We start from the raw sequence: 14,296 nt of genomic DNA, 5'->3' as shown, positions 1-14,296 counted from the left end.
TGTGCACTATGCATGTAGTTGTCAGAATATACTGTGCCTAATTTATATATATATTATACAGTGTGTTTACTTATTATAAATCACAGAACAGGTCTTGTACTCAGGATCACAGCTGTACGCAAGATAAGATGTACTGGAATGTTTACAGATCCTTAACTGTGATTGGTTGATTTCTCATCCATGATTTATAATGAATAATAATATGCTTAGTACTTGTACACATATAGTGTAGCTTTCAAATATGGTAGACCTCTTCTGAAATAACCAAGATTTGCCATGGCATGTCATAAATCTGGTCTGGGGATATCTATTTCCAAGCTTCTCAAAAGGCTGGTTTTAACTGCTCTGCTATTCAGCAACCACTTTAACTTGATCTAGCAATGCTCAACTCGATCCAGAACTAGATATATAATGCATGGAGATTTTACTTATGGGCCACCCAGTTGCTAAGGGGAGTTTGAGTTGTAGCAACAGCAGCAGACAATACACACAGAACAATGTCTCTTTCTGAGCACTTTACCCAGTCACTTCGCCCAGCAAGTAGAGAAGCTGCAGGAAAGTCTGTAAAATAAAAACAGAATTTCTTTCTGTAGATGCACACTTCTATAAAGAATATTAATCGTCCAGCTACTGCAAAGGTAAGGTCTGTTTGGTTTCAGTTTCTAGACAACCCTCATTAAGTAGTTTTCAGCATGGAGTTTGTTTGTTTAGCCGGGAGCAGCTGTTTGCTTTAGCCAGGGTCAAGTCTTCCATGGTGCTTGGCTATAAGCCCCTGGCAAATGAGTGTGCTGCGAGACAGGACTGCATGGTGTTATATGAAGAGAATATAGGCGACATGTGAGCTGTATGGTTTTCTATAGACTTGTGAATGAGGGTCAGTGAAATAAATGGCTGGTTACTACAGGCCTCACACAACCACAGTAAGTACTTGAAACTGAGGGAAACTATTACAAAAATGACATTTAACAATCTGATTTAAAATAACAGTGACTTGCAGCCTTGCATTTGCAGTATATCAAGTATGTAGGAGATATTTGCACTGAAAAATTCTGTTTTGTTGAAAAAGTTGTTTATCTGATGTGTTTGCAATTAATGGAGAAGCAAAAGTATCGACCTGCCTGTGGTGCTGGATTTCTAGAAACAAGCAACACATTTTTCTTTTTTTTTTAATACCATTATCTTCCTTAGTTTGATATGGGCAGGTTGTGGTTTTATATCTCTTGTGTGCACTCTGAGTGAGCGAGTACCTTGTACAAGAACACACTCATATACCATTGTACATAATAACTTATAAATCATCGAAGTTAAAATGAAAGCAGGAAATATAGATTTTGTTGTTGAATTTAAGACTGTTTTACCATGGCAAAGTAACAAGCAATGTTTGATCAGCTTTTACAGTGCTGTAAAATGGTATAGGTTGCTCCAACTAGCCCCTTAGTCAAGTAGACAAATAATTCAGCTAGTTTCTTCATCAGTGTAATAACAGTCATGTCACATAATTTTTTAGACCATTTTACAGGCTGGGGAATCACAAAAATATCTTGTTATCTCCGGATTAAAAATCCAGGTAGTTTTCCTGCTACTGTAAAATGATATGATAAGAATCCAGCTGTGGATAACGGGTGAGTGTACACAGATGAAGGAACTTGCCAAAAGGCTTGTCTACCTTTTTGAAGTATTTAGAAGTTACGGATGAACCCTATCATTTACACGCCTGACTAACAGGCTGGTTGATTGGCTGGCAGCTCAGATTCACACTCTTTGTTCTCCCCAGTTGCAAAGAGATGAGCTCAACCTTCCCTCCTATGACGCCCTGACAGAGATCCTCCCCGAGTATGAGTACCTGTTCAGGGCACCCATCTCCACCAAGGAGGGGCAAGGCCAGAAGGAAGGGTACAAACCCCACAGACAGGATCGCTCTCTCAAGCAGGATCAGGACCACACAAACAGGCAGGCGCCACATACACAACACAAAGCTCAGGACCCCGATCAAGACCCCCTCTCACCGTTTCACAGCCTCCGCTCTCCACACAAAAAGTGAGCAGCAATTTTCCAGATGTTCCCCACAAAATAGTGCTTACTACATTTCATTGTGTATCTACATACACATTCTTTAATCTTAAACTAAATGTCAAAATGAGAAAAGAAGAGTGTTGCTTATTGTTTCTAGCGTCCGATTGCTATGTGTAATGTTTTTGATAAATACAGTATATGCTGTATATTCCAACGAACATAGGATTCTATATTACAAAAAACTGTAATGCTGTCAGTGTACTTATTAAGGGATGGAAATAAGAATCCCCTTGCATAGCAGTTTAATCTGTTTACACTATGCGTTTAATAAGACAAATCTAAGCTTGTTACCTATACACTGAAATGAAGCTTGTAGTAAAACCTGGAATGGGTGAAACTGCTATGCAATTTGAGTTTTATTTCCATCCCTATTATTGTTGTACCCTATATTGTAGGATGAAAGTGCAGCTTGTTGCTATAAGAAATCAATGCATGTTGAAAAGGAGCCGGAGAGGGTTACCCCAAAGACCTGTGGAAATAACACTCAACACGTATTATGCTTCTGTATTGAACTGCAGAGAAATTTCAAACAGCGTAAAGGTCTCTTAAGTTTATTCCGTGAGGCAGCATCATTTGAAATTCCTTTAGAAGCACAAGAAGTTTAAGATACACATTCATGTCAGTGGTTGTTTTTTTTGTTTTTCAAACTGGTGAGGACCTCATCTCCCAATGCGTCTAATCTAATGTCAATACCATCTGTGTCTTTTCTGTGTGTTGTTACTACCCTCTGTGTCAGTCAATCACTTCTTATTTTAAACATAGAGAAGAATAATTCTACTCTTTCTTCAGGTGGGAAGCAGTTGTAAACAGTGTGAAGTTAAATCAATGTATGCTTGTAGCATGGGCACCACAAATATGAGGGAAAATTATGTATTTTCAGTTAACAAATTCAAATGGCTTGACTTTTACAGTGTGAAACAAACCTTAACTACTCCAGTAAACAAGAGTATATTCATATAGGGTATGTGTCATCACATGGCTTAGAGTAAGAGGCTGTGGCAAAGCAGAGATCTAATGTTTTTGAAACTCACTGCATAATTCAAGTATTTCTAATTCTATTGAGCTCTGGGGATCTGTTTCTGTTTTCTGTTTTGAAGTATATAAAATAAGTCCCATTTTAATCTTTGAAGAGCTGAAAACCCATAGCAAGGGCAATTACAAGAAACAGTAACAAAAAAGGGTTGCCATTGCAGTACAGTAAGTGACTGCTGAGTCTGTGTGCTTCTTCAGCAGAGACCCTATCCGAGACCCTGTCCGAGACCCTGTCCGAGACCCTATCCGAGACCCTGTGTACGACAGTCATGCTGCAGAAGTTACTGAGCATGAAGCCAGGGTGAGTACCCCCTCTTCATGCAAGTCTGGATCCCCCCTGCATATGTAAAGTGTTGCCCTTTACTGAGAGAATGACATTTGCTAAAAGAGTGTATACTATAGTGAGTCTGATATAATGTAATTCATCAATCAGTATTCACTTTTATTTAAAACATTTTTTCTTTTTTAAATAGTTTTTTTTTTTTTTTTTTTTTACAATGTCCTTTACACAACACTGATTGCATGAAATATTTTGCACTGATATGCCATCCTGTTGAGGTTCTGCCCTCCTAGGTGACAGGGATTAGCAGATTGAGCACTGAGCCGATATGGGAAGCAGCTGTTCCACTTTCTAGAGGCTGTTGTCGTTTTGTGGAGAATCTTTGAACCCCCCTTTTCCCTTCTGTATTGGTTCTGCTCACTGATAATCAAATCGCTTTGTATGCATCTCTTGTTGGAAATGTCAGGCCCAGAGCCTGGCTATGAAACTTGTTTTGGTCAAACTGATTATGCAGTGTTTCGAAAGTATAAATGTCAATGAAATGCCTGCAGCAATGAGAGCTGTTATTAAGCCCCTTGAAAAACATGTCACATTGCACTTTGCACGTCGGTCTGATAGTGAGACTGAAGGATTAGTACTTGTAGGAAATGGCGCGGCACATTTTTTACTTTGTAGATTAAATATCATAGTAAACACGTATTCAAATAATTTCAAATAATAATAATCTCAATAAAAATGGTCACTGATGTGAAACTAAAAGGCGAGTCGATTTTATAGCAGCTTTGTCACGGGTTTCAGTTTACGGTAGTCATCCATATTTTGTAATCCAAAAATTGATGTCGTGTCATGCAGTGTTGTTCATAAAGCTGAAAAGGGAATCCCTGTAAATATCTATTGCCCTCACCTATATGACAGATGCACACGTTATGCTAAATGTGTGAGTGTTTTTTTTTTTTTATTTGTAATAATATTTTTTTCATAGCTGTGAGTTTCTATAGATATTTATTTCCTTCACAAGAACTCAAGATAATTGCATTGTAAATTATGCTTCCTTCATATGTCCTGCTGGAGTAGAATCCAGTGAACCAGAAGTGTGGCATCGAAATATCTGCAAGGAACGATCAATACATTTCCTTCACTAATAACTTTGAAAAATAACTCGAATTCACCGAAACCATCATGTTTACAAAGGAACATTTGGAACACAAGAAATAGCAATGCATATAACTATTTCGTTTTTTGTATAATAGCCTCATAATGTACTCTTGGCTACCTTACAAAAGCAATGGTAAGTACCCCATTTTATCTTCATTCCTAGAAAATGTTCAGCTTCACTGGGCTTAATTGGAATTATGATGTAAGACTAAATCAAAAACGAAATCAAGTAAACAGATGTTTCATCTACTGCAGTACGCTGAAGAACTATCCCAAAGTGTCTTTACTTCTCAGAAGTTTTAAGAATTCCTACAAAATGCATTTTGGGGTACCACTGCAATGTGTATTCACGCTCAATAAAAATCATTTTCATATGTTTTAAGAGCAGATGTTTATTCAGGGATAACAAGGTATTTAGTAAGCAAGTGAGATCACATTAGGAATGCTCCTTCATTCCAGCACCACAAACTACCACTGGGTTTTCATTTATTTGCAGGCCAGGGTATGTAAAACAGTATAAAATGGACATTTGGGGGAATAAAGAACTATTATTATTCTAGCTATATCACAAAGACACATCCAGGCACTCCATTGGCAGGGCTGGCCATCTATGCTGAGAGAGTAATAATCCTGGAGCGGCTCTAAAAGCTGTTTGGAGGCCGTTTTCTGTATTAAAATTCATGGCCGAGGCTGGGGTCTGATTTGTGACCCAGATGATTGCACTTTCCTCACTCTGATCAGAAGAGCCCCCCCGCCCCACACACACACACTCTTCCTCCTACAGTTGCGACTCGCTCTTCCATCTCATCTGCAATCATAATTCTTCCCCCTCGTGGAGCATTTGAATTAGGTGCCCAATTTTCTCAGCAGGGCTCCAGAGGCTCTCCACTGGCCTCAATCCCTGTCTTCTAATCACCTGGGCTGCCTGGAGCTCCCAGGGCTGGTGGAGAGTGCAAGAGATAGCTGGTGATGATGGTGTGGAGACTGATAGAGGCATTCTGCCTGCTTTACTCCTACAGAGAACAGCACAAAAGCCAGCTTGTTGGTACATGACACAAAGGAGAGTACAAAGAAGTAATGCGCAGTGCAGTGTGGTGATGTATACTGTAGAGCAATGCTCTACAGTTACTTGATGCATCTTATCTATCTAGCAATACCTGTTGGTTCTTAGTATGTACACTCATTCTGGCTGTAGCACTATTAAAGCTGTCTCAAATTTTGGTTTCATTTTGTACTATCATTTTTGCATGATTGTTTGCTGCATTATTCTGTAGCCTTGTTTACACTCTGCCTCAACTAGCCCTTGTTGCCTATCCAGTTTGTTTACATTACCTAAAGGTAGTTTTGGCTGCTGTCGCCTAAGCTGCCTCCCTCCTTGAAGATGACTTCACTCTGCAGATTAAACAGAAATGCTAATGTTGCATCTGCATCTGCAGACTCCACTAGCTCAGGGAAGAAAATAAATCATTTAAACAAAGAAATAAAAAGGGATCTTTGTTGTGTTATAGTAATTGTGATCAGGATTACTATGCATCAATGGAGCTGATATCTTTAATAAGGGTGTATACCCATATAGGGTAACATTTAAAGAAAAAGCAAAAGTAGGTTAACTGTTATTTCTATTACAGCAGAGAAGGTCACATTTCAATGCACTGTAACCTAGCTGGGATTAGCGATGTGTTAGCCTTGCATTTGAAACAAGGACTCCAAAACAGAAGTCCTTGCAATGGGGGTTGTCTGGCTTCAGCAGGGATTTTAAAAAGAAATGCTGCGCTCATTGTAGTAAATCCCCCCTTTATCTGGCCTGGTGGAACAGAAACATGGTTAGCAGATTCTTTAGTGTCTCGTGTAAAGGCGTGATTACATTGTACACCAAGCCAAAGCTAATCGATTTAAAGGAGAGCACTCAGATACTACAGCTGCTGCAACTTATTCCTGTTTTTAATTATTTTGCTGAACAGATTAGAGGATTTCTGAAGAAATTAATATTAATAAAACAGCCACATAATCATTGAGACGAATTGTTATGACAAATACGGCTTCAGTGGGGATCTGAATTGTAATATGGCTACTCATTATTACAGATGCTCTTCGGGGGCATGATATAATGTGATATTTCTTTTCAGCCTTCGATCCCCCTCTAGATCTTGTAAGGTCTAGTGGTCTACAGTGCCCCCTGATGTTAGAAGCTTGAACTGAAACACACTGCACACTTTGTATTCTATAACAGTAAAGACTTTAAGCAGTGTGCTTTTATGGATGAAGCCCACAGAACTGTAATTTTATCAGATTTATGTTCCAGTTTTTTGGAGTGGTTAATGAATTCTGCTTAACAGGAATGCTTCTCATTGTCGGATGCAGTCATTGCTTTGACCTGAGTTCAAACCCATTAGTGAGTGGTAGGTAGTGATTAGGTAGCACTAGGCTTAAACATCTAATATTTTATTTTAAGTAAAGACACTTTGGGATTGTTCTTCAGGGAAATATGTTTTTGTAGCTGTAGCATCTTATTTACAAGAGTCCTGGTGTGGTGTGTAAAACATAAAGATTATGCAGTCATTTGAAGATACCGTGAAACTTTACATCATACATTGATGAAGTTTACAGGATAATAAAATTTAGTTACTTCAACAGAAATCCTTAGTTACAATATCAACATGAATATTCTTATACAGTAGTATGAAATAGTCTTGCTTTGTTAGTGTACTAAACCATAAGCATACCTTATACAAGCAATACGTCTCTTGTTGCTTATGACAATACTCTGTTAAAATAAGTGTGATTGAAACATGAGAGCATACTGATTATTTTGATTGGCAGGCATTGATTCCTCTTTACAGGGTGTAGGGTCGCATAATGAAGTGCAGAGATGATCAGAGACAATCGATCACACCGATCGTTGCATAAAAGGTTTATTGCAGTGGTCATCAAAATACAGATTGCTCCGGAGAATAACAGTCACTTCATCAGTAACTAATGTATTCTCCCGGGGTAAAGCACATACATGGTTTATATAGTTTCCACATAACATCCCCTGCTCCTATCAGGATTTGGCACGCAGCAGACAATTCATCCATCCCTACCCCCTAAACTCATATACTAGAGGATAGCTGTGGGGCATGATTGCCCCCCCCCCCCTTTACGGTTGTTATGTTCTCTCTAACCTGGAATTTAGGACCTAGCAAGCAAGCAGGCATTGCCCTTCTTCTACCATCCCCCCACAGAGTTTACTCTGGTTTGCCATGTTTTCAGTATGCTTTGTCATACCACATTGTGCTTCAGTGTAAGCCCCTCTCATTGATCTGGGTTGTTAATGTTGGTGCAGGGCAGGGTTGACAGCGGGCACTTTATCACTGTCCTCTGCTAATCTCATAAGAGACAGCTGACTGGATCAAGGTTCCTGTTTTAAATGGGAGGTCCAATGGGTTCAGGGCTGTCTGAGGAACCTGTTGTGGTTTCAAGGTCTCTGTGAAACAGCTGGCTTGGGCTTCTGGTCTGTAAAGACACCCACTACTCGAACTACACTGAGGGGATAGTATTTAAGGCTTTTATTTATTTATTTTTATCACTCAAGTGAATGCTTACTGTGTACAGTATATACAGTTTGCTTTGAGTTTTTAGACTGACCTGTCTGAATAAAAGTCCCTCTCAACTACAATACTGTTTTTGTTTTGTTTTGTTTTTTGCATCTCAACAGTAGTGTTTGAGGGAGCTTTTTTAGTTACACGATATTAATAGATATTTACTCAAAGCAAATTAACAAGCATTGAAATCCAGACCCCTTAGTAAGTAATGTTTTGATTTTTGGCAATCATTTCAATTGAACCTTTGGTAAAAATGACAGCAACCAATAATACTGACTGTAGGGAGACATCTGACTTTCACGCAGTAGTATCTACAATGATACAAAACCTATTAAAGAGTTGTGCCATCAATCAGTTCTGTTCACCAGAATGACCATGTCCAGCTGTACCAGCAAGCAATCCATGAAAGCTTCCATTGGGTTGAAAGTGTGGAGGTTTGATGGCCCTTTTCCTCTGTGTGTGTCAGGAGCTGGAGAACTATCGCACAGCCATGCGCAAAATGGCGGAGGACATCATTGCACTGCGGCGACATTTGGGCAATCTGGAGTCAGACAACAGCAAGCTGCGCAGCGAGCTGACCCTGCACCAGGACCTGGGGAAGACACTGCTGGACGATACCGACATCGACGTCATGACCAAGGCTGAGATCACTGACCGCATCGGTACTGCCCCCCCCCCCCTCCTACACACACGCACACACACTCACTGGTTCCACTTCCCAATGTGCCATTCTCATATTTGTTCTTGTTAAGCACCATGCTGTTGAGCCTAGTAACTGTTTCTACTGCCAGCAAGGCTCCACTTGTTAAGTTCACTTAACAATATAAAGAATCAGTTTAATACATAACATACATTAAAACATATATACAGCACTGATGCAAATTATGGAAACAACAAATGATTTACAGCGAGAGTAGGAGTGGGGATTGGATTGACCTCAGATGCCATACTTACAAAATATCTCTGACTACATAGTCGTCTCCTCTTTAAAAATGTGCAAAAGATTTTAATGAGAAGTTTCTAAGTATAACAGTACCCCAAAATGATCTCCTTTTACTTGATGAGGAGTAAAACTAAGGATGAGGAATTTGTTGCTGGATAACTTCCCTTAAGCACGAGACTTCACTCTTCTCTTTTAATATCTGCGAAAGAATGTGCAGTCTGTCCTACAAGTGCCGTCGTTATGTCAGTCATTCATTTGCATAATTTGTGTTGGTACTGTATATGTATTCTTTTACTGTATTAAACGCTGTGTGCTCACTCAACCTGCACTGAGAATGCTTTACTAACTGTTATCCAAACTGACACCTGAATGAACCTGCTTACAGAGGTAGGCATGACAACTGACTGTGGTGTTCAGGACGGGTTTGTAGGCAGTGGAAAAAGATGTAGTTTAAGGGGTTGATTTGATCAGCCTATACAGTACCAGGGAATCCACCTGGATATACCACTTATCCACAGTGCTGTAAAATTGTTGAAATAAATCCAGCTCTAGCCTATCCTAGCTTGATATAGGTTAGTGCCTTCATAGGTGTAATACTAGTTTTAACATAAAAATTTTCACTACTTGACTTTGATCAATTTATACCCCTACTAAATTTAAACTAGTAAAGCAATACCTAGGAATATTAAGTCAACCTATTTATGATGTACATGCAAACAGACCATACAAATTCCACATTGCATGAGCATATTAAAATTAGCCAGGCACAAATTGACCCTGTAACCTTATTTTCTGTAAGAATAGTTCATGTTTTTTCTCAATTTAAGATTTATCTTTGGAAAACGATAAGCCAAGGTTTGGGTGCATTTTAAATGTAAATATTTTTTATTTTATTTGAAGTCCAAGGTTATCCTTGATTCATTTCTAATTGAGTCCTCTGCTTTTTGCAAACATGTTTGTGCCACCTTCAGATAAGCAGCTCATTTTGGTGGAAATGCAACATGATAAACGGCTCTGCGATGAATCTGTTATCTCCTGAAGGACAGATCCTGACCTTGAAATCGTGTTCAGCTGCTTAAAGGACAGTTATGCTTGTGAACGTATCTACCCAACGCTGCTCAAAGACACATTTCACACACTTCATTTTAAAATGCTGCTTTTTCCATCTTTCCAAAGTTTCAGCCTTTCTGATAAACATTCAGACAACCTAGCAAACAAGTTAGTCATTGAAAGCCTCTGTTAATTTTAAATTATTGCTGTAAGAAGCTGCATGTGAAGACATATCCAATGCATTTAATCATTTGGCTATTTTAAATTAGATTTAGTTATGTTTTTTTTTTCCTATATTGACGGTATATAAAGCCATTCTTAGTGGTGGTAACCGTACCCAACAGCCCATTGTAAACACATCGAAAGAATCCAATGATATGATAGTATCAGTAGATGTAGTTGATTGTTCATCATACACTAGCAGACTGTATTGGTTGCGCAAAGCATGTTTTCAAAGAGGTAGCTGTCTCATTCAAACATGTTGTTGCATGTTATATACCCAATCACCCACAAGACCATTACATGAAGAAATCAGCAGTTTTTGGACACCGGTATAATTTATGTGGCTTTCAGATGTGTTTTGAACAAAGATATAAACAAATTAAGCCTCATAAAGTATTTTGGTTCTGTAAAACCTGGATACCCTTGTAAAAAAAAATGTTGGGAACCTACTTTGGCTCAAACCTGCTATGCAATTAGAGTCTGAAACTATGCTGGCTATATCTTAGCACCCACTATAGGCACTAAAAACTAAATAAATCTTGTTATTTTGCAGCCTCTCTGAAACTCAAACTGGCCAGTGGGACGGCAGAGGTGAAAACTCACAAGGATAAAATCCAGCAGCTTCAGAACGAGCTGATTCGGGTGAGTACATTGGCAGACACAGATTTAAAACAGGGCACATACTGTAAACAAAACATATTAGTGAAGTAATTATTTTTAAGGTGTTTTTTAAATAACACAATTTCCTGTGGATTCATTGAACACAGCTGCAGACACACATGTCAGAGTTTTAGTGCAAGTGATTTATAGGCTGTAACTCATGCAAATCAGATGTCTGGAGCCTTTCAAAGTCCAGCCTGTCAGATTATAACATGGAGACAAGGTTATGAAGGCTCCCCCAAAAACTTTGCATAGACATTTGTTATTCCACCAAGTTAATTTCTCTATTATACAACAGCTTTTAATTTATTTATGTGTGCCATGTACTGTTGTCTAAAATATTCAATGTAGTCCACTGAAAGAGTCAATGTTTTGAAAACAGAGCTCAATCAATTATCTGAGGAAGCAGGTGTCATTATCCTAGCCATGTTTTATTTGCCATTCCGTTATTGAGTACAGTAATAACAGAACAACTGGCTTCCATAAAAAACAATAGGAGAGCAGTGTCACTTTTTGTATGATTTTAGTGTCGTTTTCATATTTCTGTTTTCTAGTATAACCTGTTCCCCTGCTGCCCTAAAATGCTCCTGTCACAAAAGAAATAAACAGTGTATATTTCTATCAGTCTACAGAGATGTTGGAAGCTGTGTGCCCCATTTTCTCAGCTCTGCGTTTTACTTTCATCCCTGAAGCACAGTCAGTAGATGTTGAGTGATTGTTCCCTGACAGAAAAACGACCGTGAGAAGGAGCTGCTGTGCTTGCAGAGAGCTCACCAGCAGCAGCAGGCTGCCCTGCAGAGATACCAGGACCGGGCAGGCAAGGTGAAGAGCCTGGAGGCTACCATCAGGCAACAACAGAAGGTAAGCCTCACTCCTTTCATTTTCAATGACTGGCTGGTATATGAAGTCAAGTTGTTCTCTTGCTTGAACAGCAACCTAGCCTTTAAAAAAAATCTGTTCTTGCCTCTCTTTAGCACTCTTCTCCCTTATCATGTTTTTGTGATGCAGGTGAAGCCTCTTTATTATGCTACTACCTTATAAATTCACTTCCTGAGCTGCAGGTATTAGGACACCACCTGACCCACATTTAACAGTCCTTGTTGTATGAGGCTCAGGTGGGACCTTAATATCTGCTGCATAGGAAGTAAATATACGATATGATGGGCTTTGTCAAAACAGGTTACCCCTTTAAGGCAGCAGGGTCCCACAATTATTTTCAGTACTGTATACTTTGATAGAATGTGTTGAAGTTACGGATGATTGTGCAAGAATGTATTAAACACCTAACACTCAGTGATTAATTCATTCTGAGGGGAAAGTCAAATAGACAAAGCGTTGAAGGAACTGGAGGTAAGTAGTACAGGTTTTTGGAGCTGTTGCTATTTATATAATTTAAAAAGACCTCATGTGCTATAGATTTGTATTTCCTTTAGTTCAGGATCTGGTAGTTTAGTACTGGAAAGTAAGACATCCATTGGGTTTGTTGCAGATAATTGAAAAGATGGAAAAGGTGCTGGACACTAAACTGAAAGAAAAGAAGAGAGACCAGACAGCGGCTTTGAAAAAACAAACAGGTGAGGCTGACAGTGCAGGACACCCTTTCATTCCCATTGGCTTCACTTCTGCACTCAGCATATTTACCGCAAGCAAGGCAATGGACAGCGTTTCAAGAATCCTTGCTGGTAGCTACCAACTCAGGAATGTTCTACTAATGTGGAGCTCTCCATCTTCTGTACAACTAGGGGGCAGCAGTGACAACTTGTGGAAAGAGATAGAGTCAGCGCTGGCATCAGAAAACTCCAGACTGAGGGCTGAGTTAGAGAAACTGCGCTACCAGTCAGCACCCTGCCCTTTCCAACAACCCCTGCAGGTGTGTGCTGTGCTTGGACCATCACAGCAAACTCGTCATTTTACAAGTGCTTTCCCCATATAGACAAAATGATACATGGCCATTTTTACTTGTGTCCATTTTACACAACCCACTTTATTGCACTGAAGCCCCTCTGCTGAATACATGACTTCCTTTTCCACAAGGTATAATTGGTACAAAAAACGTATTATTTATATAAGTTTTTCACTTATGTATAATAATGATGCAGTGCAAAAAAAACACCACACTAATACAAGGCATGTATTATGTTGTATTAATCTGCAATAGTCTTAAATGATTATGTTCTGAGAAATGTGTAATTCCATGCTGTTCCCCAGAAACAAGATTCCTTCTCTGACACAGAGAAGATGAGTTTACTGGCCAAGCTGGAGAAGGCACAGGGGCGAATACAGATGCTGGAGACCCAGGTACTGATTCTTCCACTTGTCAAGTAAAAACCTACTATTTGCTTTCTTGCCCACTGTGACTGAAACAGGAAAATGCAGCTTTTATATATTACAGTATATATTTCCAGGGATTCCAAGGGAATTTCATTTACACAAAACAAGTGTGTGGCCTGTACACTGCAGGGTTTTCAATTAAATTATGTTGACGAAAAAATAACTAACAAGTCCCTTAACCACGCTATGGTTTATCCAATTAAAAACCATAACAATTACAGCCACCTTAATGATAAGGATCTTATTAAATTTAAAATAAATAGACAGATGTTTTATTCACGTGTGATTATTGAGGGTTATAATTTAAAAGCCATTTTGCCTGTTCTAAAGGTCGGTTTTATCCCTTGTAGTCATACTCTCTGTATTTATTTTGTGTTGTTTTCCACAGCTGGAGGAGAACGCGCGGAGATGGGGGCGAGAGAAACAGGACATGCTCACGCGGCTCAATGAACAGGAACATGGATTTGCACGGTCATCCACCATGATTCTGCATGACTTCCCTCTGGTCAGTTACTAACACAGTGAAACCAAACGGCCAGTCATCTACCTCAAAGCACAGCAAGCATTGTTTTTAACATTAAAACCTCCTAGTATACAAGCACCTATACCTGGGTGCAAAGAATGATGTTCAACAGATCAGACTACATACTGTCATTTATATAATATATACTGTATAATCAAAGTTAAAAGCTGAATTGCATTGGCCAGCTGTCTTAACTTTCTTTTTTCTTTTAGAAGTCTGATTCCTTGCTAAACAGTAGATACAGAAAGCTGGACCCTCTGACGTAACCTTCCTGCTGCCAGACAATCAACATACTCTCTCTATCTATTTTTTCTATTAAAAAAAGACAAAAAAAACAAACATGTACAGTTTATGCTTTTTCAGATTTATTTTTTAAGTGTTCAAAATAGCAACTATTGATATTTCTATGGTCAAGATAATAAAACAAAGTTGATTGTGAAAGT

At 39.0% G+C, this 14,296-nt stretch overlaps 1 protein-coding gene across 2 annotated transcripts; it reads left to right on the top strand.

Annotated features, from left to right (window-relative positions):
- Window positions 1-507: 507 nt before the first annotated feature.
- Window positions 508-14,294, top strand: ccdc33 (coiled-coil domain containing 33). Of its 2 annotated transcripts, none has more exons than XM_041226003.1 (11): window positions 508-638; window positions 1,775-2,037; window positions 3,307-3,406; window positions 8,591-8,786; window positions 10,893-10,981; window positions 11,729-11,860; window positions 12,489-12,573; window positions 12,742-12,869; window positions 13,208-13,297; window positions 13,719-13,835; window positions 14,066-14,294. In XM_041226003.1, the coding sequence occupies exons 1-11, from the start codon at window positions 594-596 to the stop codon at window positions 14,117-14,119; spliced, it is 1,299 nt and encodes a 432-aa protein (XP_041081937.1). In that variant the 5' UTR covers window positions 508-593; the 3' UTR covers window positions 14,120-14,294. The 2 variants fall into 2 exon arrangements, with proteins under 2 accessions (XP_041081937.1, XP_041081936.1); XM_041226002.1 differs by having other exon boundaries at window positions 3,304-3,406.
- Window positions 14,295-14,296: the final 2 nt, after the last annotated feature.

Source organism: Polyodon spathula, chromosome 24 (assembly GCF_017654505.1).
Source record: "Polyodon spathula isolate WHYD16114869_AA chromosome 24, ASM1765450v1, whole genome shotgun sequence".
NCBI lineage: Eukaryota > Metazoa > Chordata > Actinopteri > Acipenseriformes > Polyodontidae > Polyodon > Polyodon spathula.
This window is presented reverse-complemented; position numbering and strand designations above follow the sequence as displayed.